Consider the following 26,087-nt stretch of genomic DNA (forward strand, 5'->3'; position numbering starts at 1 on the left):
CGTAAATCCTTGGATTCAGTGCCTACCGTCTCTAACTGAATGGGAATACTAAAAGTGTCCAGCTCACAGGGCTGTGATAGAGATGGAAGGAGAAAATCCTCAGCGAGGGCGTGGCCGGTGAGTGCTGCATGCTAGGTGCCCAGCAGTAGTAACTCTGCGTGGTCCCTCCTCTGGGCTCTGTCCACCCACACAAAGTTCTTCTTAAGCCCCCATGCAGACACCTGTTTCTAGATCGACCTGACACACCCTCTGTTGCCACCATCCTCCCTACGCCTATCCCTACCCCACCCCCACCTGCTACAAGCTTCAGTGATCTTTGTTGAGTGGACTCATTTTTCCATGCCCTAACTCAGCATGGCTGGAGGTCGTGTTTTCCACCCTGAGCACCACCTCTGGGCTTTTCTCTAAGGCAATCAAGAGTGGGCTCACAGAGAGGACCAAAGGAGCAGAACCCCACCACGATCCCTCCCCAGAGCCCCAGACTCCTGCAGAACACAGGGCGGGGTTGACGATGGAGGCCACGACTGTCACCTGAAGACAGTGGGGCTAAGTATCCTTCCGGAGCGTGGGCTGGCTTCCTCTTACTGTTCTGTCAGTTGGTGATTCAATCAGTGAGCCTCAGGGAGCAGCCTTGCACTGTATTGTAGGAAGAACGAGGCTCCCAGATATTCCTTTCCAGCAGCTTCGTCTTCTACACGTTGCAGCGGGCAAAGGGCTAGGGTCCTGGGTGTTCCTCTTCTGTCTACGGTTGACTTGGTCCATAAGCATCTTGTCAGTTGTCTCTGAGGAGCAAGAAATTAGTACCCCCAGCCACTCCCTGCACATCATCAGGTCCGGCAGGGTTACTCTGCCTGGCATAAGACGGCTTCTGCATCAGGGGAGTTAATGGAGAAGATGACGTGCATGTTGCTACCTGAGTAACAAAGAGTCGGTCCAGGGATCTCAAACTTCAGAGTCAGGTGGGACACATACGTAAGTGAGGCAGCTCAGTGTAATACAATGGGGAGTGGAGAGGACTGTGGCCTATCCCCCGCCCCAACTCCAGCCAACGTGAGGCATGGCTGCTTCTCCTGTGTGTCCAGTACATGTCACTGCAGTCCCACAAAAAGACCCCACTTTATCAAGAAGGGCATCAAGACCTACAGAGGTCTAGAGCTGCGAAGGTAGAACCATCAGGAGCCAGAAACCCTAGTCCCCTAACTGATGGTCCTGGCTGGCCTCCTCCTTTTTTTTTTTTTAATTTTATTTATTTATTTTGAGAGAGACAGAGCGTGCAAGTGGAGGAGGGGCATAGAGACAGGGGGAGAGAGAATCCCAAGCAGGCTCCATGCTGTCAGTGCACAACCCGACACAGGGCTCAAACTCATGCAGCCACGAGATCACGACCCGAGCCAAAACCAAGAGTTGGACGCTTAACCAACTGAGCCACCCAGGTGCCCCGTGGCTGTCCTCCTTCTGTATGACACAAACACTCCCTGCTGTTGACCGCTGGGCAGGCAGGGTGGGGACACATCTGACACCCAGAAAAAAACATGACTTCAAAGTCCTCTGTAACACTGGTGCCCTCGGGGGGTTTCCTCAGGAAAAGGCCACAGCTGGCATTAATGGGGATGCTGTTTCTGAATGTGGCTCTATCAAGAAGTGAACAAAAGACGGGGAAGAAAGGCCGGCTTAAGGCAGAGGCCTTTCAAGTGCTGGCGAGGTGGGTTCAAGAGCAAAGCACGGCACGGTGGACGGGCATTCTGCTTCTCTTTAAAGAGCACGGATTTATCCACAGCAGGCCACATGAATGAAATGAGGAGTCTTCAGAGCTGCCAACCTCTTGCCTCAGGTTTTGCAACACAATGCGAAAGGGAAAAATGACAGCCAAGTTTAACATGGCGTCTGCAGCAGGTGGCCCAGGGACTGCCGATGATGGATGCTAAGTAACTGGCCAGGGGAGGCCCTAACCGTCTGAGTGCGTGTGTCCTCCCCCAAATTCACAGGTCACAATCCTAACCCTCAATGCGATGCTGTTAGGAAGTGGCGCCTTTGGGAGGTGATCGGGTCACAAGGGTGGGGCCCCCAGGATGGGATGAGTGCCCTCCCTGTAAACCCCATGGAAAGCACCCTTGCTTTCCCCACCACGCGAGGCTAGAACAAAGAGGGGGCCTCACCTAACTGTGCTGGCTCCCTGATCTCAATCTTCCAACCTCCAGGATAGTGAGCAATAAATTTCTGTTTATAAGCCACCCAGTCTCTGGTGTTGTTCCAGCAGCCCAAACGGACTCAGACAGTAGGATCGAATGAATTTTCATATAAAACCATTCCTAACTGTAGCTTCCAATGGCTGGATCATGTTTTGTCTTTACTGGGGCGGTGTGGGTAAAGAATCCAACTTGAGTATTTCCCCAGTTAGCTCACCAGCTGCCTCAAGACTACTTGTTGAGCTAACCTTTGCTTCCCCTTAACCCCCTGGAGCCCCCTTGACAATATATTAAATCCTTACTTGCAGCTGGTGAAGGGTGGGGGTCAGGGACTGGCTTCTGTGGTCACAGGAGATCCCAATGCCTGCTCTGTCAGTGTTTCCACTGGGCCAAATCTTTTGGGGCCCAGTGGATCTTATTTTTAAAACCAAAATATGGAAATTAATATGTCTCTTGTACCCAGCCTGGCACATGGTGGGCTCAGGCAGATGAGGTTACTAATATTTTGCACCAATCTCTTGGAATCTGCATCCCCGTCCCAGGAATATGTTTTTGTTTTTTTTTAAGTTTATTTATTTATTTTGAGAGAGACAGCATGAGCAGGAGGGGCAGAAAGAGACAGAGAGAGAGAATCCCAAGCAGGATCTACCCTGTCAGCACTGACTCCAACACAGGGCGCAAACCCATGAACCATGAGATCATGACCTGAGCCGAAACCAAGAGTCAGACACTTAACCAACTGAGCCACCTAGGCGCCCCAGGAAGATGTTTTATTAACGTGTCCACCTGGGACAGGGATTATCACCTGGATTGGAGAAAGCATCACTCTTAGGAAGTAAATTTTGGTGGGAAAAGAGACTTTTTCATTTGGGAAAAAAAAACAACACATATTCTGCTATACTGTGTGTTTGAAAATTTTACATAACTCATATTTTGTGAGAAAAACCATAGAAAATACTGCTGGACAAAACCTTGCTGAGTTTGAATATAGAGAAAAATCAAGACTTTTAATTGGGGGCATCCTGTCAGGGGAGCAGTGAGAATCAAGGAGGGATTTTATGTCACTGTAAAGTGGAACCTTAAAGTGTTCAGAGGAGATGATTTAATATAATAATGGATTTTCTGAGCCAGAAGGAATCTTAACGATGCCCTGAGGACTCTAACCCATCTCTTCATTGGGGATCATTCATCATGTCACTATCTAGTAGCATATTTCCTCCAGAGGGAGAAGGTCTGTCCCATGGACAGACCCAGGAAGCCCTGACTTTACCTCTTTACCTCTCCAGGAAGGAGGACGCGGCCACTGGCGTCACCCAATGACGGGGTTCAAATAAGACGGGGAATGAGTAACGTCCATTGCAGATACTCACACAAGAGCTCTTCTGATGGTGTGATGAGGACGTAGACCAGATGGGAATGATGCCAGGAGGGGATGGAATGAGAACACAGATGGTTAGTATAGACAGTGCATTAAGAAGTTTGCAAAGTGCTGGCAAGACACAGAGAAAGAAGTGAGGGGAAATGTCAAATTAAGGTTGGGGTGTTTATTTCAGAAAAGCAAATATAAGTATATAAATGCTAGTGGGTATGAGCCAGTAACTCAGGAGCTGGGCTCCTGAGCCAGTCTACTGGGATCAAATCCTGGTGTCCCTACTTTGTCCCTGTGCTACCCTAGAAAAAGTATTTCAACTTCTCTGTGCCTGGGTGTCGTCTTATATAGAATGGATAAGATAAATATCAGAAGTATTACAGAGCTGAAAGGAGGCTGTTGACTATAAGGAAGGGAAAAGAAATAGTAGAACAAGAGTCTCAAAAGGCAGGAAGCAATGCAATTCAGAGCCCAGGTGGAAGCAGTGGGTTTGGTCAGCCAGCTTCTCTGTTTTAACAAAGGAAGGGAGGGGGCAGGCTCCTTCTATTTACAAATATTCATTGGGCCCTGATGACGTCCTGGCGCTGTGCCCAACACTGGGGGCGCAGCAGTCAACAAGACAGACACAACACTTCCATCACAAAGCTTACATTCCAGGGGCAGAAGTAGACAGGGCGCTTAATACACAAACATGGTGATAAGAAGACAAAAGGAGATAGGAGTGAGAAGGGCCAAAATGGGAGAGGGGGGTGGGAAGAGCAGAGCAGATGCTATTTTATGGGATGGATGGAGCGGTCTCTCTGAGAAGGTGACATATGAGCCAAGGTTTGAACTAGCAGGGAGAGAGCCATGGAGATATCTGTAAAAAGAGTGTTCTAGGGAGAGGGCACAGCCAGTGCAAAGGCCCTGGGACTGTAGCACCCCTGGGGGAACATGGGTAGGTGGGCAGTAGTACTGGAGGTGAGGCTGGGATTTCCCTTCTTCTTCCCCAAGCCATGCTTCTGGGAGGCTGAATCCTCTTCTCTACAGCAGAGGGACACTTTTAGCTTTTCTGACTCATCTATTCATTCAGCAGCACTCTCCAGAGCATGTTTGATGTGCAGGAGAAACACACCCACCCCTCGCAATATGGAGATGAGCAGGACCTTGTCCTATGCTTGGCCGCGTTCTGGCAAAGCCACATGCTAGGCGACACTGCAAGTGGTAGGGAACACTTGGGTGCAGATACAACCAGGACACTGAGTAGGACAAGTGCACTGGCTCGCTGTAAAGTGGGGTCTTCAGAATGGGGACAGGAGTCCGGGAGACTCAGAAAAGCCTCCATAGCCATGAACAACTTACAGAAGTCTTCTCTGCCAACAGCTTTACTATTTCCAGCTCAAGCGACACAATAAATATGTCTCCTCTCTGACTTACAGCTGCTTTGGTTTCTGGGTTTTTGAGTGCTCAGGATTTTGGAATGAAGCATTCTCTTAGAAGTCTTTCTATTATAAAGTCCATCGCCTTTATAGCATGGGTGTGGAATGGACCATCGATGAGACCCACATGGATTGGTAATCGGTGCCTCAGTGTACTCTGAAAGGGATCTGGTTTGGATGATAGGTCATATGGCCCCCCTCTCCCCCACCCCATTACAAGGGACAGTCTGACGATGAGAAAGGATCAGGAATAAACATGGTACAAAATGTTTGGCGTCCGAGTGACTTGTTTACTTGAATTTTGATGTGCAGATGCCTCACCGCACCTTTATATGAAGATGAGGGAAATTGGCTGGCACATAATCAAAGCCCTAAGTTCACACAGATGTTTTCTGAAGTTGAGCAAAGGGAAGAGCCATGAGCTGGTTGCTTTTTGTACACCGACAGAAGCTGAGTAACAAGCAAAAGTTTGCCGAAATCAAAGCAAATGGATAAAATTTAATAATTTAATAATAAGCTAATATGTAAAGTGAGGACAGCAGAGAAGGGAGCTGAGTAGCCAACAGGGAGAGCGCAGGGGCATAAGAGAGACACCCACAGGGGTGTAAGAGCGACACCTGCGAGCTTGCTGACATAACCCTCCTCCCTGGCATCTACAGCAGATATCTCAATCGCCATGGCAACACCACAATCAAGGTGGAACCCCACACAGGTGTCTTCAGAGCTCTGTGCCCAGGGTGTTTCAGTATCTGTGAGGTTCAAGAGCTTCTGTACAGTAAGACTTGCTGTACAGGAAAAGGTGTCTCAGAGACTGTTGGGCACATCAGTAAAACTTTAGGCTTACCTGATAAGCAAGAAGCTGAGTTCATGGAACCAGAGGGGAGGGACAAACTGGTGACAGACATGGGTGGCATGGAAAATAAGTCTAAATTTGATGGAAATACCATACCCAAAGCGTCACCTGCTGCCTATAAAGTCAGAGCTGCTGTGACCTTTACAGTGACACGCAGTCCTGGCTGGCAATCCAGAAGTGACTGGTCAGTTCCTGCTTTCTATGTGATCCATGGTAGTTGTCACGGTGGGGAAGAGCTGGCAGTGCAGGAGGACATAGTCCTCCTGGTTGGAGCTGTGCCCAATCAGAAGGACATCATCAAAAACAAATATAGCAAAGACACCTCCCGTGTGCAGGATGAGGGGCATTTTGCTCTTGACTTCCTAGAGCAGAGGTCAGCAAAGTGTGGCTCACAGGCCATAATCCAGCCAACTACCTGTTATCATGTGGCCCTCAAGCCAAGAATACTTGGACATTTTTTAAAAGCCAGGATAAAAAAAATCAAAGGAAGTCTAACACTAATATCGAGTGCTTTATAATATGTCCTGCAGTGTTCTAAAGCCTTGCATTCATTAGCACATGCAATCTTTACAGAAACCCCATGAAGTAGGTAGTGTTACTCATTTTGTAGACGGGGAACCCAACGGAAGCTTCTAGATAGGTTAAATAATAGTCAGAGGTCGCACCACTAACGATTAGTCCAGCTAGAAGTCAGACCCAGGGAGTCATCCCAGAGCCTGTGTTCTCAACCCGCATCCCCATACAGAGTAAGGGTAGGTAGAGTAGAAGTCTGAGAGATTCGAGTCTCATGTTCCAGTGGGTTCATGGGAGGGAAGATAACAGTGTGGTGGAGAAGCAAGGGAACGGAAGGTTTTGTGGAGGAATGATACAGGAAGACTATTAACTCTGAACCTCAATTAGGCAAATTCTAATCTCCCCCAAAAAGAACTATATTCTTCTCATTGACAGACCTATACCAAAAAAAAAAAAAAAAAAAAGTATTCAATTACTTTTTCTATTTCATCAATGAGAAATATGTGAACATTTGTTTTTTTCTCTTGTTTAAGTTCTTCAATTTTCCCTCTTGGACCACAAAGCCTAAAATATTTGCTGTCTGACCCTTCAAAGGAAAAGTTCGCTGACTCATATCCTGGAGAATATAGAACCTTGGAGCTGCAATGAAATGTGACTAGAAAGGCTGGCTCCATTGGGGCACCTGGGTGGTCCAAGCAGTTAAGCATCTGACTCTTGATCTCAGGGTTGTGAATTCAGGCCCCACATTATGAAGGCAAAGAAAGGGAAGGGAAGGGAAGGGAAGGGGAGGGGACGGGAGGGGAGGGGAGGGGAGGGGAGGGGAGGGAGGGAAGGGGAGGGGAGGGGAGAGAGAGGGGGAGAGAGGGAGAGAGAGAGAGAGAGAGGGAGAGAAGGGAGAGAGAGGGAGAGAGGGAGAAAGAAAGAGAGAAAGAGAGAAAGAAAGAAGAAAAGAAAAAAAGAAAAGAAGGAAGGAAAGAAGAAGGAAGGAAGGAAGGAAGGAAGGAAGGAAGGAAGGAAGGAAGGAAAGAAAGAAGAAAAGAAAGAAAGGAAGAAAGAAAGAAAGAAAGAAAGAAAGAAAGAAAGAAAGAAAGAAAGAAAAGAAAAGAAAAGAAAAGAAAAGAAAAGAAAAGAAAAGAAAGAAAAGGGGGCTACATTTACATGGTGGTGAATGATGTGAATGCAATAGCCTCTAGTTCTTAGGGTTTGGAAAGTATGACCTTGAACTTCAGGTTTCTTGATGACCCCAGCCATTGCCTCACTCCTGACTAGCTGGTGACTGGGTGCAAGTACTTCATCAAGGACTACCCAGTGGTGTCTGCTGAAGATGCCTTAGACCAAGATGACCAGAAAGCTTGCAGGTAGTATACAGGTTGTAGGGGATGGTCTCACAGCAACCAACCCAAAACGGATTACTAAGCCTATGGACAAGAAGGCCTGCAACTACCTTCTGCTTAGAGTGAATCAGAGACCAGTGACAGAGAATCTTCAGGAATGCAAATTGGCTTAGTCCAAAGGATGGGGTGCCATGTTTCCCACTGTGCTAGGGCAACTGAAGATACTTTCATTGCCAGACTCATAGTGATGATCTGCACTGGATCAACAAGGCCGGGCCCCTTGCCCATCTGAGCACTTGGCCAAGTACAACGAGCTCCATGGAGGAGGAGATGGACAGCAAAGCTTAATTTTCTGGCAACAAACTCAGGAAGCTCCTGGGCAACAGAGCCCCCGAGCCATTCAAACACTGGTCAACCGGTAGAACCTCTGCTCCTATTCTAATCACAGGTGCTCAAGGATCAAGACATGAACGCTTTGGAGGGGTCTTTTCTTCTCTGGTCTCGATAACGTTCTGCCTCCTTACAACTGCCACATCTAAAGCCAGGCTTCTGATACATGCAACTACATGGAGGAATCTTGAAAACATTATACTAATTGAAAGAAGCCAGATACAAAGGACAAATATTATATGATTCCATGCATATAAAATATCTAGAATGGACAAATTCACAAAGATAGGAAGTAGAGGGGCGCCTGGGTGGCTCAGTCGGTTAAGCGACTAACTTCAGCTCAGGTCATGATCTCACAGTTTGTGAGTTCGAGCCCCATGTCGGGCTCTGTGCTGACAGTTCAGAGCCTGAAGCCTGCTTCGGGTTCTGTGTCCACCTCTGTCTCTGTTCCTCCCCTGCTTGCGCTCTGTTTCTCTCTCTCTCTCTCTCAAAAATAAATAAACATTAAAAGAATGTTTGGGGGAAAAAAAGGAAGTAGAACAGAGGTTGCCAAGGGCTGGGAGGAGGAGGGATTGGGGAGATATTGTTTAATGGGTACAGAGTTTCTGTCTGAGGTGATAAAAAAAACAAACAAACAAAAACCTGTTTCTGTGTGAGGAGAAAAATAGTGCTGATGGCTACAGGATTTTGTGAATATACTAAGGCCACTGAATTGTACACTTTAAAAGGGTTAAAATGGGAGTTTTATGGGAGCACATTTTAGCACAATAAAAATATTTTTTTTAAGAAACCTGCTCTTGAACTCTGTAGGGAAGCCCTAGCTCGGTCCATGTGACTGATCCCAAATGATTCATCCCTTTCGTGACTGTCCTCCCAACCATGCGTCTGTGGAGCCATATACTTATAGTGTGTCCCTTGGATGTCAACAAGTAGGAACCCCAAGTGGTTTTAAGGAAAAATTAAAAAACAACAACAACAACACATTTAATATCCTCCCAAAACTCTGAAGGAAGAACCATCTGCAAATTCATGAATTATGCTTTAGTTTAATCTTTTATTCTCAAGACTAGTCAATTGCTTAAGTTGGGTCTAGACTCTTAATTAAAGCTGACAGTTTGTTTACTGAGCCTGACTCTGCAGTGAAAAACAGAGGACACAGGAGATTCTCACACAGCTACAAGACCCCAACATGCCGGGTGTTACCTTACCCAGAAACAACTGGGCTCGGGTGAAGAGGCAACACAGAAATGCAGTTTTCAGGTTTGCTAATTGCTTTTCACTAAAAACAGAGCTAACTGTGCATGATGTATTTTTTTAATATGCCATTTTGATGTATTGTCTTAGTTGACCACATACACTGTACTCAGAGGAAGTATTAGGTCAGTGGTGGAAGGGAGATCACTGTGCTAAAATGTAGAGCTTTAAAGCAGTCAATCTCTATTGTCGCTGTGGCTGAGAATATTTAGCAGGGTCAAATGAACAGTGGTTATTACTAGTATTATACCTTGTTTTATAGGGTTCTTTATGTGTGCGGAGTGCTTTCCCATATATTTTCTCCTTTGCATGATCTAAGCGCCTTTGTTTCTATGACTTAAGCACACTGTGAATTATCTTTAGCAAACCTTTCCCACTTGATCACCTTCTTATGTCACTCACCCAAGCAGATATCAGCATTCCCCTAGCATAAGGAATGTAAGCTTATTTTAATAACATTGAAGGCAAAACCTAATGAGGAAAAAAAAAAAGATCCCTTCTTAATTCATGTGATCCTTTTTGAGCCAAAAATCTGCAGTCTGTTTCTTTGAATGTCTGTCTGCCCCATTCTATGGACATGTGAGAGGCAAAACTATGTCTGGTACAAGTGGAAATAATATGCAGGAACACAGTGTGCACACTGAAGAGAAGACTTTGGAAGAAAAGTCCCACTAAATCTTGAAGTCAGATTTGATTCACTGAGCCCCAGTTGGGTAAGGCTGTGAAGGTGAACAAGGCAGGATCCCCCCATTTTAATATAGGTTTTATTATTATTTAGATATGGTCAGGCCAACAGATCAGGGGACAACTGCCATTAAAAAAGATATTGGTTATACTCCTAGACCCTAAGAGGAGAGGACATGGTGCACCATGCAGGGCCACATGGACGAGCGCCAGGTCACTCAGGAGGCAGGAAGATGGGGAAAACTGTGGACAAGAGCCTTTACTGTCATTCTCACCAGAAGGAGGAGTGAGGCAGGGCAAGCAGGCTGAGGGTTGGCTAATTTGAATAATGTCAGCAAGCTCTGGGACATAAGGGCTGTCCTTAGAATCTGACACCTAGCTCTGGGGTAAGTAGCCCAGAGTATGAGACTCCAGTAAGGGAGGTGGCAGGGGTGTGGGCTCCAGATTGGTTGGTTTGCACTCCCAGGTGAGTTGTTTACTGTCCCTAGGAATTGGCTAACCCTGGGAGGGGCAGTCCCTCCAGAGTCCACAAGACCTCAGACATCAAAGCATCAGAATACAGAAAATAAAAGATGTGGTTAATGCATGCCCTCCAGGGGCTTACATTCTAGTGTGGTGAGCCACCAAGAAAGCTGCAACCAGGACCAAATCTCTAGTCCCTGATTTCAACTCCAAGAAGAGGAGTTTAGATGATACAAATGAGATTTTTTTTTAAAGCCTCCCATCTGTGAGTCCATGATATAATTAAATACGGAACTAAGGTGACAAATGCTATAAGAGAATTGAATGCTCTGGGAGAAGGAAAAGATGGTGGAGAAATGAAAATGGAGATGGTTCAGAAGGAAGGCGCAGGCATTGGCTTGGGGTTTAGCATGGGAAGGTGATGTGGATGGGCTGGCTGGTGGGGGATTCATCTTCCCAGGGGCACCAGGCAGAAAACAGGAGTTAGAGCAGAGATCCTGAAATGGAGACAATTTGGCCCCACGGCCCCAGGGGACATTTGGTGATGTCCAGAGACAATTTGGGGTTGTCACAGCTTAAGGGGTAGGGCGGGAGGCCTGCTACTTGCCGAAAGTGATGGAGGCCAGGATGCTGCTAAACACCCTACCCCAGAACCCGCCAACAAAGAAATATCCCAACCAAATGTCAACAGTGCTAAAGCTAGGAAGACCTGAGGTAGAGGAAGGCTTGGTAGAAAGAGTGCATGGAGGTGTGGTGCCACGTTGGCAAATCTGGGTGCCACTCAGCACCTGGCCTGGAGGCAGGTGAAGAGAAAGACCGGGGCAGCTGTTGTCTGGCATATGGTCCTCTCTAAACTCGGGTCACATTAAACCAGAGGGTTCATACAGACAGTGCTCTCTCACCTGGTGCCTGCTTCCATCTCATGAAAGACACTGTGCATGGAGTTTGTTGAGGACTGTTTTTTGTACAAGCAGAGTTTTACATTTTTATGAAGTCAAATCTGTCTTGTATTTCCTCTCATGATTTCTTCTTACCCTTCTGAATGTAAAAAGTCCTTCATATACACTCTTCATACCTCAACAAGTATATGATAAATATTCTCGTCCATTTTCTTACCAATTTCTTATGGGATACCCTCCTTAAATATGTAACTATTCAATTCAGTCTTTCCCAGAGGGTGCTATAAGTATTCTTGGGGATAATGTAAGATGCTTCTAGGAATTCCGTTGATAAATACTTTTGTGTTAATGATTTTGTGTTGTCACATAGATATATAACCATCATATCAAACCTGTATTTTCACAGATGGCATTGCTTAGGATAAGGAGTTTTTAAAGAGGAGTCCATTTTAAAACTTAAGTAGATAATGGTGTGAGTGATAAACAAAATCTAGCAAACTGGTGATAGGGGTATGAGAATGGCTGAAGTTTAGGAAACACTAGTTAAATCACTTGAAATTTATTTCACGGTGTAGAATAGAGCAACACTCAACTGACTTCCCTCCACCTCACCTCCTGGTTGTTAACCAACTACTCTGAACCATTTATTGAATTTCTCATTGATCATGATTTTTTAAAGTCGTAAATCAATTCTTATATGTAGCCTTTTTGGATGATCTTTTTTGTTCCATTAACATTTCACTAGTCTTGAGCTATTACCACAGTTTGAATTACTGCATTTGACTTAATATCTGGCCATGCAGGTCTCCTCTCCCCACAAGGAGTGCTGATTTTGAGGATGGGGGTCAGGGTGGGGGTGTGAAAGGTCAGTGACATGTGGACAGCAGTACACCCAGGAAAGCCCTTGGGGTTTGACCTGAGTAGCTATAGTTACAGGGCCAGAGCCCTGAGTTACAAGGACCAAAGATCTGTCATCCCAGGGAGAAACCAGGAGGAATAGAAAGGAAATATGAGACATTGATTTAAAATGTGAAGAACAAATGATATTCCATGTAATCAAGAACCAGACAGGAAGTGATGAAATCTGAGACCCGAGGGAAGAGCTGGGAGGAGGCTCTGGGTAGGACAAAGCACGCTTCCTCTTGTCTGGCTGGCTGTGAAGTAGGAGGACACTGCCATTGCCAAGTAATGCTAAAAAGACATTTCAGTCCATCAGGAAAAGCCATGTATGTTTTCACAGACACACACACACACACACACACACACACACACACACACACACAGACTTATACTTACAGATATGCTAACCCTAAAGAAAGCAGACAGAAAAATTCAGATGTAAAGCCAGCATAGAGATAGGCATTAACATCCCCTGAAGAGTTCTCATTAAATCATAGGATCCCTCGAAACACAGAGCTTTGCTAGTAATTTAATCATTTCTTTGGATTGTACCAACACCCTGACCAAAAAGCTAGATGGAATTTTAAAAAAATGAGAAAAGTATGAAGAAATAGCTCTTCAAACCACATAGCCTATATAGATCAGTGGGGAAAAATTGTTTAATTTAATAAAAATAACTCATCTCACAACTTTTTAAAAACACACACAGAGCGCAAAGTGGACTAGGTACCGGGGATTGGACGGATTCATCTGTTCCCTGGCCCATTATGATCGCAAAGCGGGGTGAAACTTCATGGCCTGAGAGTCCCCTGAGAATGGAATTTTCCAGAACTGAAGGGATCATGGGGCTAGAAAGGGCCTTAGAAAGCTTTTATTCCAAAACTTGATATGCCAGAAGCAGCAAAGGACTCCATTATTCCCCCAGCTCCTGCTCCCCCCACAAAGTGACACCGCTTAGTATTTTTTCTGCCACCAAAAAGCAAATCATTATTACATTCGGTTGGAGGCAATGACTGACTCGATCACTGCTGCCTCTGTTGAACTTCTGGTGTCTCAGTTTTGGAAAGAATGTGATGGACACCATCCTAACACACGTGAGTGAGAGCAAGAGAAGACTAGGGGCAGAGGCTGAATCATGCTAGCGTGAATGCCAAGCCATGCTGAGTCATACTAGAGCACATGCTGAGTCATGATGAGTCATGCTAGAAAGATGCTGAGTCATGATGAGTCATGCCAGAACAGATACTGAGTCATACTAGAGCACATGCTGAGTCATGACGAGTCATGTTAGAGCACATGCTGAGGTGTACCTGTCCTGTGGGATTAACTACTGGAGATCAATCTCAGAGGAGTTTGTCTCAAGAGTCAAATGAGAGTCTCAAGTGGAAATCTTTGTGCGGATTCAAACAGTGTTCAAGTGGGAGGCAGGGAGGATCTGGGAGGCCTCATTCCCTGAAAAATGCTTGGGTTTGTAGCTGGGCCAGGACGTTACCCATCCTGGAGAAGCCAAAGTAAGATCTCCTTCTCCCTCTAGTTCTCCAGGCGGGCTGCAGGATCTCCTGGTGATTGAAGAGGGCTTTACAAAGAAGAGCTGGGTTTATAAATAATGCATTTCCTTTGTCTTGCAGGGATTCTGGAGGCAGAGGTACAATCAGATCAGCTGTGAACAGCTTACATAGCAAATCTAATAGGTTTGTAAATTAGATTTTGTGTTCATTTGTTTTTGCTGTAAGGCGGCTATTAATCTGCTTCTCCTCTTTGCTGGATGGTGCCCTTCTTCCTTAGCAAATAGATCTGTTTTGTTTCACTTTGCCTTTGCATTTCCCTAATCACTTTTGGGGAGGAGCTGTCGATAGAAGAGCCCATGAGATGGCCCAAGGTCTAGAGGCTTCAGAGGTGGAAAACTGAGATGGGTAAGCGCTGCTTTCTGGAAAAGAGCCCACACTCTTTGGAGCACTTGAGCCGTCAATGTGCTTATTCAGAAACTTGGCATTTTTGCTGAACGGTGGAGGCTCTGAAGAGAATCTGGACTTTCACTCCATTTCATTGTGGTAGGTGGCTTGTCCAAGAGATTAAGACAGAAAATAAAACATTCGGGAACTTCACAAAGATCTCTTAAAATTTTTAGGGAGCCCACTCAGTAATGTTAACCTTGATTATTGAATGCACAATCTAAACTCTCAAAAAAGCATTTTCTCCTGTGATGACCCCTGGCCAGGGGCAGCTGGGTATGGAGGCGTGAGCACATGTTTTGTAAGCCAACAGACTCACACTTGCCACTGGCTATGGCTGGACCATGCCTCTGAGTCCTCATTCTCCATTAATGACAACTGCTCCACAGCTCTGACTTACAGTCTTAGGAGCTCCAGCTAAAGGAATGGTAGAAGGGAGAAAAGAATGCCAAGTTACTTAATATAGACAACCACTACTGAAAATGAAGGTCTTGCTTTACTTCCTGGTGGTCAGTCTTGGAATGAAAGACCTAAATTATTTAGAGCAGGGTCTGTTATTTGCTCTTCCGTAAAATTTTTTAGGTCTCTTGACCCTATTAGACCTATCAGTTGTGTCCCTCCCTGACCCCACATAATTCAGGAAACTGACCCTCTCTCCCTGATGTCATTGCTTCTGGATATCTAATGACCCCTTAACCACCTGGGAGCTACAGATGAAGCTTATACTGTGCCTGGTAAAACGCAGAAATAAAAAAGGAGGCCATGCGACCCTAAGTTCCTCTCTCTTCTACTGTGGAAAGATGTCCCCTATTGGAGAAAAAAGATCTTGCCCCCCGAGGGAGAACCCTGTGTCCCATGGTAACTTCAGGGTGGAAGAACCTTTCTTGAAATAGCGTGAGAAGAGGGAAGAAAAGTCTTGGGAGCCAAGCAGACCTGGATTCAGTCCCCATGCTTGTTAGCTGGGGCTGTGGGCAAATGATCTCTCCCCTCTGAGCCTCAGTTTCCTCACTCAATTAGAACAACCCACCAATCCAGGTGTGTTGGTGCAACATACAGCACGTAAACCAGTGAGCTGAAGTGGCTCCTGGGGTCACCTAATCCATCCCCTCGATGTTATAGAGAAGAAGGCAGAGGCGAGAGACCCGAGGTGACTTGACCAAGTTCCCCAGCTCAATAGCCACAGAGCCAGGTTTAGTCCAGGAAGACCATGGCCGGTGGTGGTAGATGATGTCCCCTCTGAAGTTTCACTTGGAAGTGGAGACAGAAACAGAACATTACCCCCAGCCACGCCAGTGTTTATCTCCTTCCCTTTATTGCCTCCACCACACTGTGTCCCAGAGAAGCCTGGAAACTCCTTCTGGAGTGTTCCAAGCAAATCCCCAGGGCAAGCAGCCATGACAGATCCCTCTGCAGATCCCTCTTGCCTGAGATAGCCTGGGGTCACCCAATGTGCCCCAGTTTCTGAGGAGCTTCACCTTAGACTGAGTCCACTTTAGGCCACAGATGCCAGGTTCTAGTCACCTGTTACTGACGAGAACATCAGCTAGCCTCTTAAGAAGACAACTCCCCATCACAAGTAGTCAAGTGTTTCTATCATAGATACCGTCTGACGTAAGCTGCAGTAAAGCTTGGGCTCTTCGGGTGTGACAGCTGACGCTGTGGTCCCAAGTGTCACTGCTCCTGCCTGTGCCCTGTGCAGAAGTAGGCTGTACCAAAGGTTGACAGCCACAAGCAGCTCCTGCTGGAACCTCATGAGAGTGCAGTCAGTGACAGGTGCAGGTGACACCATGGTCCTCACTGAATTCCAGAACCTTAGAGGTGGATATCTTCTTCTTCTTCCACACCTTCTTTCTATAAGTGGGCAAACTGAAGCTCAGAGAGGTAAAGTGGTTTACCCACAGTCACAAAGCCTGTGAAATCTTTTCACTACGCCTTCTGCTCCCTTTCATGAAAACAGCAAAATTTCCAAGGGTCGGGTCTTTGGTTTCCTTTTCTAGTCCTCTGCAAAAGTTACATATGTTTGAATCCAGGGCCAGCTGTATCATCCAGAGGAGTCAGGAATATAGAGAAATGGAGGTGTGTGGGGAGAACGTGCAGAGAAATTTGCACCCCCAACTTCTCTACCTACAAAAAGAAAAATAGAGCATTGACTGTATACCTCCTTAAAAGGCCTGCAGCTTTTTTTAACTTAGGTGCTCTGAGATAAATGCCGAGGACATAGATGTTTGGTTTGAATTCTTTTTTTTTTTAATTTATTTATTTTGAGAGACAACGTGCACGAGCACAAGTGCAAGTGAGGCAGGGCAGAAAGAGAGGGAGGGAAGGAGAGAGAGACAGAGAGAGAGAGAGAGAGAGAGCAGGTGAGGGGCAGATAGAGAGGAAGAGAGAGAATCCCAGGCAGAGTCTGGGCTGTCAGCATGGAGCCCAACATGAGGCTCAATCCCACAACCGTGAGATCACGACGTGAACTAAAATCAGGAGTCGGACGCCTAACCGACTGAGCCACCCAGGCACCCCTGGTTTGAATTTTTTAGAGCTCCAAAATTTGGCATCACAAACCCACTTATTCTAAGTGGGAGAATCCACTTAAGTGGGAGAATCCACAGCAAAGGAAATTCTGCATTTGTACACATCCGACAGAGGCAGGCTGGCTATCACACTGCCTTTAGAGATGTAATTGTAACCTAGTTTCTTAGAAACCTACTAGCATAGATTGCAACCCTCAGAATTCAAGTGGGTCCGAAATGCCTGGCGTTCCAGCGTCAGGCGGAAAGACCGTGCGCAGCTAGAATTGTGATTTGCCCCGAGGCAGGCAGGGCCAACCAGCTCCTTCACACATCCAGGCTCCCCCCAGAGTGAAATTCAAACTCAAATTCAACAAATGGTTCTTTATTGAGCACCTGCTATGTTATACCATCGGGGAATAAAGAAATGAATGAGGGAGCTCCCCTGCTCACAGCCTAGTGGGAGAGACAGACCCAACACCGATAACTCTGGAACAAGGCGGATGTGTGAGGTGGCATCGGAGAGTACAAACGAGGCAGTGATAAGATAAGGGGGAGGTGGGGGAAGCCGCAGGCTGCATCTCATTCCCCTGGCATGAGCTTTTGTTTTCTCTTTATTAAGTTTGCAGACCATCGTATAACACCCAGCTGCTAATGCAACTGCGGAGTTTCACAAAAGTAACTCGAGAGAAGACGTATTACCGTTCTGACAGTGACAGCTAGATCTCCCTGGGAGGAGACGGTGGGGCGGAGGGTGGGGAGAAAGATAGTTTTAATACTCCCTCCCTGTCTCCAAAGCGTAAGGAGCTTATACCTAAGGGAGAGAGCTCGGGCATTCCAGAGGATAAACAGACTTCCTTCTCTTCTCAGGTAATAACCTCAATTTTGCTCTCCCGAAGTTTACATCCAAGCCCGTGCAAAAACAAAACTATTAGACTTGTCATCGGCATGCTAACACATCATGTCTACCCTCTTCCTTTTTCTCCCCCCCCATCCAGAGCTGAAGTTGTAATAAATGGTTCCTCGTCGCCAGCTGTTGTTGACAGAAGTAATGAAAGCATTAAGCACAACATCCAGCCCGCCTCGGCCAAGTGGAGGCACAACCAGACGCTGTCTCTAAGGATCAGGTAGTGGTAATTACCAATAGGACAAGAGACAGACCTGGCCTTCTTCAGCACAAGCCAGCAAATTGCCACTCTCCATCATCTAAAGAAGTCAGGATAGAAATAAAATGTTTACCTCCCGCCGAGGCAGGTGTCATCTGTAAGCGATCAATTGGAAATAAAAACCCGAGACAAGCCGAGCCGGCCAGCACGTGTATGCAGCAACCGGGGCCTGAGAGGGGGCAGGAGCACCCAGCTAGGGTCCTGGGTCTGGAAGGAGTGAGGCTCTTGGGCCAGCAGCAGCAGGAGCCTGGGGGCTAGAGACCACAGGCAGGAGTCCTTCTCTAGCAGGATATGTCTCCTGCTTGGGCCAGTCTGGCACCCGTGGCCCCCTTTCTGTGCATGACCCAGAGTGACACGACACCTGTTTGCCAAGGGAGAAGGCTGCTTAGCCAGAGAGCAGCTCTTGTCCAGCACTTGGACCGCGTGACTTTGACGTAGCCATGACTGACCCAGCAGAGGGTGGTCAGTATAACCCCAGCATCGTGCTGGGGGCCCAGGGTGCTAACGTGAATCAGACATGCTAGCAGGGAGACACAAATGTCAGACAGGACGGGGCCACGTGACGTACACAGATGGTGTTGCTTCTCATCAATAGGTGGAAATACAGAGATCGTGCTGAGAAGAGAGCACACTTCATTTTGTAAGGGAGCTGAGAGGGATAGCAGAGAAAGGAGCAATGTGTTTTGAGCGGTAATTAGGGGTTTGCCAGGCCTGCCAAGCTGCGTCCCGCTTGCACACAGGCTGACTTCCGCTATTCGCGCTCAGTGCCTCTGGAGCTCTAAGTAGGCGGTAGGGGATACGGGTGGTGAGGTGGGCACAGTCGCCTGGACCAGACGGGGAAAGCCTCAACTATGGTGGCCAACCTCCCCAGGCCTTCCACCATGGGGAGGGAGAACAGGGGGCCCAGCTACCCAAAGTGTCACCACACAGAGAGGGGGGCCCCTTCCAGGTAGGCTCATTGTCAAAATGGAAATGCCCCCACCCCGTAGCTCTCAAGGTTTTGTGTGGGGACATGAGAGGGTGTAGGGGCTGGAGAGGCCTGGGACCCAGATGGCAGCTGAGAAGCCATCTGAAGGAACGGACTTCTGCTGCCCCCAATATGCCACCCTCACCAGTGCCCCTTCTGGGGCCCCCTGGGTGGACCAGCTGCAGGCCTTCCTCACTTGCCCTTGGATCAGTCAGTGAGAACAGCTGTGGCAGTAACCAGTTCCCACCCACTTGGGGGCTTCAAACAATGGGAATGTATTCTCTCCGAGCTCTGGGGCTAGAGTTCCAAATGATCCCTCTGTAGGCCCTGGGGAGATCCTTCTTTGTCCCTTCCAGATGCTGGGGGGGGGTGGGGCAGGTGAAGGTTCCAGCCCTTTCTCACCCTGTGGCCTCATCACTCCAATCCCTGCCTCCATGTCACATGGTCTTCTTCTCTGTGTCTGTGTATTTCCCTAGCCTGCCTCTCGTACAGACACTTATCACTGGATTTAGGGCCAGGTAATCCAGGACCATCTCAAGATCCTTAATTTCATTATCTGCAAAGATGCTCTTTACAAATAAAGCCACATCACAGGTTCTGAGGGTTAGGGACCAGACATATATTTAGCGGGTGGGCACTGTTCACCCACTGCACCACCTCTGAGTGAAATCCTTTCCCTGGCCCTTTCTCGGCCACTGCGTAGAGAAATGGACACTATACACACACACACACACACACACACACACCCCTCACTTTCAGAGAAGACCAGACCATGAGAGCCTACACACAGCCACCCTGGCAGGAGCAATGTGCCTTCACCAAGGGGGAAAAGAATTTCCTTTAACTTCCTTCAATTAATCACCAAAATTATTCTTAATAAAAGATGCTGGGGGTGATTTGGAATGATGTTTAATAATTGATAGTAATTTCTCATAATTAGCTATAAATTAATTCACTCACAGAGGTGTTTATTTATGGACTTTCTGGGGGGCTCTCCTTAGTTTTAAATACTGTGGGGTAAGTGACTGCCGAGGCTGTAGCAATTTCCATACTGTGTCAGTTTGCCAAATTGTATAATCCTTGGTAAAGGGCAGGGTGGTAAATAAAATTAATGCCTCTGTTTCCTATCAAGAGATACAAATTATTCAGCAAAGGGTGTCTCCCCTGCATGATGGCAAGAGTTCCCGGTCATTAATCAGGAAAGACTAGCAGAGAGGTGGTGCCCTGCCAAGCATTCTAGTTACTCCTTGGCTATTCCAGAGGCTCCCAACCCTGGGCACATGCTGGAGTCACCTGCTGAGCTTTGGGAAGCATGCTGGGACCTGGGCCACTCTTGGAGTTGGGATTTCTCAGGCGGGATCCCAGAACTTCTGAATTCTTTATAGTCCCCTGAGTGACTGAGTGGGCACCCTACTGGGATGCACTGCAGGTTGTAAATATCTCACATCTCACAGGCTCTCAGGCATCAGTGTTACCATCTGCACAATGGGGCAACCGTCTTGCAAATTCTCACCTTTGCCAAGTGCAGGAAGGTTCTATCCCTCCAGTGTTCTGTGGAAAAGAAGACTGCCATCATTGTATCTATTCTAGATAGGGGTTTGCTGTAGGAAATGAAGTGCATTTAGGCTAGTGTGGGTACCAAGTTTCTTTCTATTACTTGAATCATTTCTTTTTTTTTTTTAATGTTTATTTATTTTTGAGAGAGAGAGAGAGAGAGCGCGCGTGCACAAGCAGGGGAGGGGCAGAGAGAGGGAGACAAAGAATCTGAAGCAGGCTCTAGGCTCTGAGCTGTCAGCCCAACGCAGGGCTCAAACTCACAAACCACGAGATCATGACCTGAGCTGAAGCCAGACACTTAACCAACAGAGCCACGCAGGTACCCCGACTTGAATCATTTCTAAAGATCTTTTGGGAGATTTAGACAGTTCTTCATGTCACTGCAGCTCCCCCCCCACCCCCACCTAGGATCCCCTACCTTGGCCTGAGTGGTTTCAGTAAATCTCCCCAGGTGATTCTAAGAGGACATCTATCCTTTTTCTGACCATCCCCCGTTCCAACTGTGTACTTTGCCAGATGATTCTAGAACTTTCATCCTAGAGCCTAGAGAGCTGTCATTTGCTCACCTTTGTTCTGAAACAGCACAAAGGAACTTGCTCAGAGGGGCAAGACAGGTATCAATATTTACAAACTCCAAACTAGACAGCAGTGGGTTCAGGCAGCACACTGCGTGGAATGGACCGGCTCAGGGACATCAGGCGGCACGCTCAGTCTCTCAAAGGGAGAGCAGCTGACGCACCTCACAGTATCCATTCCCACTCACCCCATAGGAAACCCTTTGCGCAGAGAAGAAAACAGACCACTGAGGAGTGAGGGACAGGTGCCATCCTGGTTCAGGACCTCCTGTCAGATGATGGCCCCGAATCCTACTGAGAGGAGAGTGTGATGTATGCTGACCGCTGTCTGGGTTTATCCGAGACACGGGTTCCCTGCCATGTGGGATTTTCAGTGATAAACGCAGGTCCTGGGCAAACCAGAGCAGTAGGTCACCCTTCCTTCCAGGGTCTTCTGTGATGAGCTCACAGTGTGTCCTAATGGAGTCATTTCTCTGGGCAGTTATCACCTCTCACAGGAAGAGGGCGTAACCACAGCAACCAGACTGGCCACGCCCGTTGTTGCCTCGGGGTCATTTCTGATACTCCCCACCTGGAACCCATTCTCAGAGGGCCTCCGAACTCAGCTTCACCCGGGGGCTGGCTGCAGCAGGCCACAGGGTGACACAGGACTGGGAAAGCCGGGTTGCAGGGCAGAGGGCAACTAGCAACAGGACAACAGGAAGACCTTTTCTTCATGTGTATTTGGTGTTTGTAGGAAGCAGATCTTGAAGTTCTTGGACGCTGAAAAGGACATTTCTGTCCTCAAGGGGACCCTGAAGCCCGGAGACATTATTCATTACATCTTCGACCGTGACAGCACAATGAACGTGTCCCAGAACCTCTACGATCTGCTCCCCAGAACGTCTCCGCTGAAGAACAAGCACTTCCAGACTTGTGCCATCGTGGGCAACTCGGGGGTCTTGCTGAACAGCGGCTGCGGGCAGGAGATTGACACGCACAGCTTTGTCATAAGGTAACGGCTGCAGGGGCTCTGGGCCCAGAGCGACAGGCAGGTTGAAGTTGAGCCTGGCCACTTGTCCCAGTGTCTCTGCAACCAGAGACACTGCTTGGGTTTGTCCCCATTCTCAACCTTGTGCATTAGAATTTCTTCAGGTGCCTTTAAAAGTCCTGGTGTCCAGACTGCACCCCAGTCGGATTAAATCAAACCTGAAGGGTCAGGGGCATGTGGCCCAGAATGCTTCTGGTGAACAGCCAAGGTTGAGAATCTCTAATCTGACACAGAGGTAGGCAGACTATGGCCCACAGCCTGCTTTTGTCAATAAGGTTTTACTGGAACACAGTCATGCCCATTCATTTTCATATCCTCAATGGCTGCTTTCTCTCTGCAAAGTTCGATTAGTTGGGCAGGGTTGAAGAGTTGCAACAGAGAGAGCATATACCAGAAGCCTTTATATCAGGTCCTTACAGAAAAAGTTTGCTGAGCCTTAGATAAAGCCCGGGCTGACCAGTTAGTTGGTTCAAGTTTGCAAATCTCTTTTAAGTATTCGTGAAGGTGGTGCTCTGCTCGTAACTATTATCCTGCAGTCAAAATCTGGAAAGTGAAGGGGCGACAGAGAAACTTGGGCTTCAACTTGACCATCATTCTGCTGAAATATCAGCTCTCATTGTTCAGTCTCCGGGGACACATTTGGACACAGTTGCCAGTGGCCCTGATACCTGACCCCCAACCCAGACAGACTTGGAAACAAGGCCTTGCTGTCCTCTGGTCAGAAGTAGGGCACACAGAGCCTCGAGTTCCGTCCCCAAAGAGTGCCCCAGCCCTGGCAGAAGTGCATACGGCATCTCACGTTTCCATCGGGGCTGTCCTGATGCAAAGAGAGCCTTGTCCTGAGGCTTTGGGAAATGGCCTTTATCACAGAATTCCCTGGGCCTCGGGACATGGGATTTTAGAAGGTGTGTTTACTCCTGCATCCACTCTCATGGAAGAGCCACCGCAACCTAGCAGCCGAACTTGTGTTAGTGTCCCAGGCTTTGTCTGTGCCTGGCACAGCCAGTGGCTCAGTCCTTCCGGTCTAAAGACTCAGGGACAGAGGGGGAGAAGAAGGCAGGCAGAAAGCGGAGCAAATGTCTGACAGAAGCCAAAGAAGGGTCGGGGGGAGCGAAGGGGACAGAGGTGTTAAAGGTGCAGGCGGAGGGTAAAAGCAGGGGTGCCAGGCAGCATGGAGGGAGGCCTTTCTGATTTGGTGTCACACATATAAGCCATGCCTTTGTCACTAGTTTTGATGATGAGGTTTCCCTCTCTGAACTAGCCCTGCCCTAGCAATTTCCAAAGGCAACGGCTGATTCCAGCCAGAACTTTCCCTTGTGGGCACTGACACAGCAAGATGAGCAGTGTGGCGTCAGAGTCCCATCTTGGCTCTGTGGCTCATTTTTGTCACACGACTCGGGAGTGTGTCACTGCCCTTTCTGGACCTCTGTTTCACCCTCTGTAAATGGAGCGGGTTGGACTGGTTGTCTTTGAGGTCCTTCTGTTAGGAATACCGGCTGTGCTCTGGGCCAGACCCAGCAAACTTTGACCTTCACAGGAGCCCCCTGAGCTTATTCCAAGGGCAGAGTCATCCAGTCTGGGGCGGGGCCTAAGACCATGCATATCTAATGCCCTCCCTGCTGCTGTGCGGGCTGTACTTGGAAAGCCATGCTTTGCCTCTCCCGGGGGTCCTGTCCACACCTGTCCACACGTGCTTAGAAAAGAGGGAGCTGAAGCACCAAGGAGAGAGCGCCTCAGAACAACGCACAGTTGTCCTTCGAGCTTTACACTCTGCACGTGGCTCTCACACACCTGTGTGTTTGGGGGGTGGACTTGAGTGGTCTTTTAGGACAAGATCACAAAGCTGTTCCGGGTACAGACCCCGGCTGGTGCCGAGTGGCAGCACTGGCTCCTCCGCCCCAGTGGGGCCATTCCTCTGGGCTCTTCCCATCTGGAGGATCATCCGTGTCCTCCCCCGGGGGGATCCCACAGGCCAAAGGCCCCAAAAAGAGTAAACGGGGTGTGATGCTATGGCCACTGCCTGAGTTGGCATGTGTGAGTGTGCCTGGGCCATGTCTCCCACAACAAAGCACAAGTGTTCATCTCCCCGCTGCCTTTCCCTTGGGGTGCAGGGAGGTCACCCCACAATTCCACACCATTTCTCCTGTACCATTTGCCTCTGCAAATGAGAGCTCTCCGTGGACCCTGTGTCTCCACCCCACCTGCCTCACACTGACCATGAGCTCCCCTAAAGTGGACTGCTTGTGTCCATCCCTGAACGCCAGCCCAAGCCTGTGCCTGGCATAGATGAGGGGCTCAGGCTCGGAGCAGCTTCGCTGAGAGAACAGATGCCCGGAGGGTTCTGATGGGATGTTCTTTGTCTCCATCAATTGAAGTCTTCAATCACTTTGCCTTGCTCTGTGTCATTTGGGCCCCTCTTCTGCATGGGAGACAACAAGACCTTGCCCCCTCTCAGAAAACTCAACACTGAACCATGGGAAGACACCCCCATGCAAAATGCAATGAGGTTGCAAACTACGCAGCCTCCTGGGGGACCTGAGGGCAGGCTTCTGGAAGAAGGTGGCTGAGTTTAGCACATGAAAATGGTGAGCATGAGGACGTAGTGTGAGGAAAGCCATGGAAGCAAGAAGCTAGACTCATGGATCACGGAAGCTGGTGCCTGAGTGAGCCTACGTTGTCTCGGGTGTGGCTGGGAAATGGGGCCAGACAGGAGGGCTGGTCCCCACAGGGTCCCCGTGAGCCTGCAATGGTAGGTTGAAGAGACTACCTAACTCAGGGTCATATATGTACAGAGTATATTCCCAGATGTTTAGGGATCAAAACTTCACTGTTTGCTCACATTCACATGTGTGCGCATGGACACACACACACACACACACACACACACACTTTCAATAGGGAGAGGAGAGTCTTATGAACAAACGCCCTTTCACAGATAAATCCCCATCATTATCATCATGCTCATTAGTTACTTAGCATACACCAGGTGCAAATCTATGCACTTCATGTTTATTAACTTATTTTATTCTTGCAACAACCCTGTCAGGAATGTTCTATCTTGCGCTGGCTTTTGCAGGGAGGAAATTGAGGCTGAGAGAACCAGAGGTCCATGGCACACTCGGGCCAGGCTCAGGTTGTGGGCCTCACTCTGTGCCTGTGGACATGCCTGTTTCTGGAATGGACGGACTCTTGTCCAGCCCACCCACAGCCCACCCAGAATTTGCTTTGGGAGGCCGGGCCTGCTGTGGGATAAGATAGAGCTGAGCAGACTTACTCTAATGTCTCCATCATCCTCACTCAAGAAGTGGCCCTGGACATGGTCATGGGAAAATCCTGGCCTTTGCAGCCTTCCCCTCCCTGGAATACCTTCCATTAGCCGGGTCCCATGTTGAATGAGGTTGGGAGCCTGCCCCAGGGAGGTTGAAGCCCCAGGGCTCCCCAGAGTCTATCGCACCTTACTTGGACGATATCCCGAGTGACCAGTATTGTAGCTGGGTAAGGACTTCCGTGGTTCCTCTCCCCTAACCACCCCAGAAGCCTCCTGGGGTCAGGCTCCACATCAGTTCCTTCTTTGCCTCTCCCACAGCCCTTACTGGCCCACGATAGACTCAGTACACCTGAACTGCACTGAGGACCCTGCTCTCAGGACCTGGTGGTTGGCCTGGAAGAGGCCCCAGGCCTTCAGGAAGCCCTTAGAAGCCTGGTTCACCTGGGCTATAGGACAATAGGGGTAACTGTCTAACTGGTGGACATGATGAGATGCTCTGTTCCTCTAAGGTCTGCAGCAGGGGCCCCTGAAGGTGTCTCAAGTCAGTTCTGCCCCCTTGCAATGTGTAACCACAGTCAGAGATAGCAAGGCCAGGGTGGGAATGGGGAGAGCGGGCATTTTAGGGGGTCTAGTCTGAGCAGCAAACAAGCTTTTGAGCCCAACACACCAGAGACTGAATCCTGGAGATTCCCTTACTAGCTCTGGGACTCTGGCACATTCTGGGCCTTGTAAAGTGAGGGTGATTAATACTGAGCCAGAATAAGATGAGCAGACCTGTGTTAAAGGACTAGGGGCTGGCAAACACC

General features: G+C 48.3%; 1 protein-coding gene and 1 pseudogene across 4 annotated transcripts in view; both read left to right on the plus strand.

The window, feature by feature from the left end:
- The window catches only part of ST8SIA2 (ST8 alpha-N-acetyl-neuraminide alpha-2,8-sialyltransferase 2), a 67,103-nt gene that overhangs the window by 18,924 nt on the left and 22,092 nt on the right, over nucleotides 1–26,087 (plus strand). Inside the window, exons 1-4 of one of the 4 annotated variants that reach the window (XM_040493744.1) lie at nucleotides 11,596–13,773; nucleotides 13,891–13,953; nucleotides 17,717–17,845; nucleotides 21,720–21,977. In XM_040493744.1, coding sequence (XP_040349678.1) covers nucleotides 13,547–13,773; nucleotides 13,891–13,953; nucleotides 17,717–17,845; nucleotides 21,720–21,977 — 677 coding nt within the window. In that variant the 5' untranslated portion in view covers nucleotides 11,596–13,546. Of the gene's footprint in view, nucleotides 1–11,595; nucleotides 13,774–13,890; nucleotides 13,954–17,716; nucleotides 17,846–21,719; nucleotides 21,978–26,087 lie in introns of those variants that run through there. The other 3 variants (XM_040493742.1, XM_040493743.1, XM_040493745.1) reach the window with 3 other exon arrangements.
- Nucleotides 7,460–8,328, plus strand: LOC121042439 (alpha-enolase-like; annotated as a pseudogene).

The sequence above is a fragment of the Herpailurus yagouaroundi genome, unplaced genomic scaffold (assembly GCF_014898765.1).
Source record: "Herpailurus yagouaroundi ecotype Mexico unplaced genomic scaffold, PumYag 185, whole genome shotgun sequence".
NCBI lineage: Eukaryota > Metazoa > Chordata > Mammalia > Carnivora > Felidae > Herpailurus > Herpailurus yagouaroundi.